The sequence below is a fragment of the Phoenix dactylifera genome, chromosome 5 (assembly GCF_051530095.1).
Source record: "Phoenix dactylifera cultivar Ajwa chromosome 5, Ajwa_hap1_PhDact_Kaust_v1.1, whole genome shotgun sequence".
Taxonomy (NCBI): domain Eukaryota; kingdom Viridiplantae; phylum Streptophyta; class Magnoliopsida; order Arecales; family Arecaceae; genus Phoenix; species Phoenix dactylifera.
Window position 1 is genome coordinate 24,419,232 of NC_143194.1, and position 5,384 is coordinate 24,424,615.

Sequence of the window (5,384 nt, forward strand, 5' to 3'; positions counted from 1 at the left end):
CGGAAGGAGGGAAAGGTATTAGCCAATCTGGATAGTAATGGATTGGATGTGAATGTGATAGCAAGCTCGTTGTTTTAGTGGATGGATGCTTGCCTAAGACAGCATAGATAGATATTTAACCATTTGATTAGAGATTTTTCTTTGTTAATGTTAAGGTTGGCAAGCAAAATCCCGAGTATTAATCAGAGAAGGCGTACCTGGAGACATGTCCTGGAAAGAGGATGAAGAAAGAATGCATCATCCAGATCAAGCAGTATTAGAATAGCAGCAAAGTGAAATGCTGCACTGATGAATCAATTTCAATATGTTAAATGCTCTCAAGAGCTTGTACCGACTAAAAAAAAAAATGCTCTCAATAGCATTCAAGTTGACCTGTGAAAGGTGGACCAAGAGTGGGGAAATTGATAGACCGGCAGAATTTGGTTTACTTGTGTTTCCCACAGACAGGTATAATATACCTTTTTTTTTTCATAAAACGCAGCCATGTTCCACTCCCTTCTCCCTCTGAACCACAATCTTCTAAATCAAACACCAGCTTTATGCTTCCTGACATACAACTGTGTTCTACTTGCATTGAGCGTAGAGAATAATTTCCATGGCATCTACTATACATAAGGCAGAAAAAACTGTTCCACATGTTGCGAAAGTAAGGTAATGGATTTCATCATCCTTTTCTGCACCTGAAAGGGCAAGATCATTCTTGTACTCAGTGCCATCCATTCCTGAAATCAAATTCTCACTTGAACTATCATTTTTTCTACAAATCACATCATCCTTCTCATTGTTCATCTCTGTTTCTGCTACATCTTCAAGCTCCTGGGTGGCTGCAGTTTCTGCTGGTGTCTGCTCACTGGACACAGGAAGAGATTCACTACTGATGTCCATTCCTTTGGAAAGAGATACATACCTAAGAACAAGCTGTTTGTAGCAATTCAGAAGGTTTTCTACATCAGCAACTGTCAAAATCTCCAGCGCAAGCAAACAAGAGTGGTTACTCCTCGAAGTATCTACTCAAGTTATCATCCTTCAGAAGATCAGTGGCTCCCCTTTCTTTACAAATCTGAGGTGGATGGCCCAGGTGCAATTGATCTGTCCTTCACATTTGGATCTCTACTTACCACAAATGATTGGTCTGGAACTTGGTGATTGCTCGCAGACAAATGAAGAGCGCCCAGCAGAGACATTGTCTTTATATTTGATATTAATTTTACTACGCAAGAAGCGTAAAGCTAACCAATCAAAGAAAGCAGCAGATCAGCTGATTTGAAGAGTAGATCAGATTGCAGGTGAGAAATAAATGAGAAAGACACTACAGTGAATGGTTAACAATGCCAAAAAGCAAAAAGAAGAGAAATATGGTAGGGAGGAAGAAGAAGAGAGAGAAAGAAGATTAAACAGAAAATAAAGGATTGCTCAGTCTAGTTGAACACCCACTTCCCTTCAATTAGAAAACTAGAAATCAGCAACTAATCATTAACTCCTAAAACGCTTATCTTTTTGAACTTTGGTGGTTATTAGCCACATATATGAATTCATGCTCTTTTATGGATACATATTAAATAATTAAATAAGCTATTTAATTATTAATAAAAGCAACACATATCAATTCAACCAATAAAACTGCAATCTCTAACAACCCTCTCAAGCAAGAGGTAGATACCAAACCGTCCGAGCATAGAATAACAATATAAACATGCCATTCAATTGATTCTTTGACCAGAATTGTGATGTGACCACTTCTTTATTCTCAGCTAAGTCTGATATAAAGTGTCAGTCCATGCAAATATGTTTCTTATGTTCAAGAAATGCTTGGCCGTTTCTTTAATCCCCTGGTGACTAATTGCCATGGTAAATGACCCTTAAACAAAGCTTCAATTTTACAAGAATGAACAACCATAAGAATTCATGAATTATGTAATGTCATGGTCTATCTTTGCGCCGAATCTTGCACCTACACTTCATTTCGTGCTCTTTAAGGTTAATAGGTTACCTCCAGCAAAAGTACAAAATCAGTAGTCGATCTTAGAGATACAATAAGCAGTAGCTGATCTTAGAGGTACAGTACTAGAGTTGACCTTAGACCATTAATGGCCTCCACAATAGACATTAGAAAACACTTAGACATGACATGGCCATTCTCTTATATAAGATATCTTGTTCATGACCACCTTTTGAGCATCTAAGATTTTCTATCCATGCATCCATGTGAGATTTTTTTACAAAACTTGCATAAACTGGTCGACAACATTCACCAACAATGAATAATCATCATTTAAACAAACGAGTTACCAATCTTATGCATCTCTTAGGATCTTCAAACAGTTCTCCTTGATCAGCGAGAGGCTAAGCATCCAAATCCTTCCATATTTTATAAAAATGGACCCACATATATTAGATTTACTTAAAAGATCTGTCACGTACTTCCTCTGGCACAAATAAATCATTTCCTTAAGTCTTGCCACTTGCCACTTACATGACCATATTTCATAATCTCAAGATCTTTACGCTAAATCACCATTTCATGACCTAGGACTTGTGGCTGGCATTTGGAAAAGAACAAAGATTGAATAAAATCTAGCAATATACATATTCATTTTGGTTTGAATCGACCCACCTATTCTCAAAATCAAGCACAAAGGGGACCGGCACCAGTTTACCCTAGTGATGGGCTTCAAAGCATCAGAACCATCTTGGCATGCTCATATGTTGTGTTTGACAAAAAGACATTACATCTAAAATTAAGGATCCATTCACCCACATGAGACAATAATATATCTAGGCATTGTTTGATGAGTGCTTTCTGATACATCATGAGTAAGGAAATGTCATGCACTTTCACACTAGTTGCAGTTTTCACGGAAGAATAAAAGATAAAGTACACATTTCTGAATATTGTGTGTGCAAAAGTATATATAGAGTTATAGACCTAGCGATACTGCTAGATAGTAGGTAGGGTTTTTTTTTAAGATTTGGTTCAAAATTTGTTTGGAGAAGCTAATAAATTTTAAATTCTTAGTTATGTGCTATTATGATGGAATCTGGAAAGAGAGGGATATGAATGTTTATACTTTATACTTCATAATGACAGCATGGAAAATGTATGAGACCTCAAGACTTCTTAAGTAGAAGTTAGATCATCTCCCGTGGATGTTCCTTGTTTGACCCTAAATTGGTGCGGGCTTTGGCATATTTCATCATTATGTTTTCCATTCTCAGCAATAAGTAATATACTTCCAAAAGTTCATCAAGAAAATACAGCTGATCTGATATCCACATATGAGCAAGATAATTATGAGAAAGCTTACCTCACCAGCACTCTCCAGCTCTTCTTCTGAACTACCAGCCCAAAGCGTACGGGCCCAAATAGCCCCTTCCATGCTGGCAGAAACTCTTGCACAGCAGCACTATCCTTTTCTGGATCAGGAGCTTTATTTGAAAAGGAGACAATGAAACTGCCAAGTGTAATATTTTCAAATTTATCTATGTTTTCCATTTAATTGCAAGTTTAGTTATTGGTAGTGAAATATAAAAGTAAACTCTATCATCATAAAATATCAGAAAGAAAGCTTCAGTCTTGAGAAACAGAATCACCAGCATGTGGTTTGAAATGGTCCAAATTAACAAGAAGATAACTTTTGAATTAACACCCTTTGTGCTGCGCAAACTAGTGATCAATTCGGTGTCCAGTGGAACATGAATGTCGTTAACCAGGGCCTCACAAGCTTTGATTCAAAATAATTTCTTAAAAATAGATCAAGTAGCCAAGTAACCACCTAAGTTCTGTCCAACAATTTTGAAACAGGAAAAAGAGAAGGTATGGAAAGGTATCTACAAGTTCCCTGAGTCACATTACTCACTTTAGGTTGATCCAGTTTAGAACATGCATGGATTGTCTTCTAAAGTAGAACCACCACACAAATCAGTGTTTAGACTTCGACGACAGCTTAGTTAAAATATGTGAAAAACATTTACTACATTAACACTTCATAAAGAAACAACGAGGAAACAAAAAGGCAAGCCTGGACCAACAATGAGGTGAAACATGATGATTTCTTAGTGAGTTGCAGATGAAGGAAAACGTTATTTTTGTGTCATCCTCGAATGTTCTATTAACTAAATTTTCTGGACAGTAGATAAGATAATGAGGGACATAAGTCATCTTGAATAAGAAAATTGGAGTCAAATCTCTTCAACTTGTCTCCTAAGAGGACACGTAGCCATGATGGAATAACTACGCTCTTTTTCCGAAAAATTAACAGTCGACGGTGGGAAATAATTTTAGAATGAAGTTATCAGTTCCTCCTAAACTAGATTCAAACGTGTCGCATAAAAAGAAAGGACCCGATGAATCACCGAGAGTATCATTTTATAATAATCCCATCTCTAGCAGGCTACTCGATCGGTGAGATGAACGTTAATGAGAATTATCGTTATAGTTCTTGGGACAGGCAGAATCTTGACTCCAATAAGAAGCCCATGGCACACCAAAACAAATCATTCCAACAAAAAATGGGTTCAATCTATATTCAAGATGCCATTCAAAATACAAAATAAAAAAGAGAGGTCATGAGAAGGGTTCCAAGAAATTAGAGGATTTGAGAAGGGGCAGACGGCAGACCTCTTGCTGGATTTGACGAAATCAATGGCGGAGGGTTGGCGCATGCGCTCCAAGAAGTCGTTCCAGGTGTGAGAGACGGTGGAGGAGCCGAACGCGCCGTCGCCGCCGTCGCCGCTGCCGTCCATCGGTTAACGAAAGCCTCCGCCTTGGCCCTTCCAATCGACCGATCGAGCAGGCCAAGGAGCGGCCCCGAAGAGGGGGGGAGAGAAAGAAGGGGATCCGATCGATCACCCACTTCCGCTGGAGAGACTCAGGAAGAAACAAAGAAAGAACGGAATCTGAAGCTCGAAGTCTCCGACGGCGATGCCGAGGTACGACTCATGAGCCATCGCCGGGCTGACCCGCTCCCCGTTTTTATTTTTTATTTTTTTAAATCATTTCCTTAAAAAAATAAAAAAAAAATAAGAACCCTCTTGAACTGAACGATGACTTGGAAGTTGGAACCAAGCCGGCTGGCCCGATGGTTCACATATGGGCTTTGTTAGAGATGGGCCAAGAATAAGGAGACATTTGGGCCTACAATTAGGCCCATATTTTTTAATGGTAAGCCTTGACCCAATCTTGACTTAAACCGGCAATTACGCTATGCAAGTTGCTGATTGGGCTGCGAGTTTTCCGGATGTCGGTCCAAGTCTCCAAGACAACCCAGTATCGCCGATGCATTTGGCCAAAATATCTTTTTTTTTTTTTTGCTGATTTTATTTAATTCGAGATGAACTTATTAGATGAGTGATCCAATAATTGGATATCCAGAATCTAAGCTGCT

At 38.6% G+C, this 5,384-nt stretch overlaps 1 protein-coding gene across 1 annotated transcript; it reads right to left on the reverse strand.

The window, feature by feature from the left end:
* Positions 1-212: 212 nt before the first annotated feature.
* LOC148703488 (vacuolar protein sorting-associated protein 9A-like) lies at positions 213-5,002 on the reverse strand. The gene is made up of 3 exons (XM_088721950.2): positions 4,619-5,002; positions 3,306-3,452; positions 213-1,229 (listed from the first exon to the last, which is right to left on the reverse strand). The coding sequence occupies exons 1-3, from the start codon at positions 4,741-4,743 to the stop codon at positions 1,211-1,213; spliced, it is 291 nt and encodes a 96-aa protein (XP_088578076.2). The 5' UTR covers positions 4,744-5,002; the 3' UTR covers positions 213-1,210.
* Between the last annotated feature and the right edge of the window lie 382 nt (positions 5,003-5,384).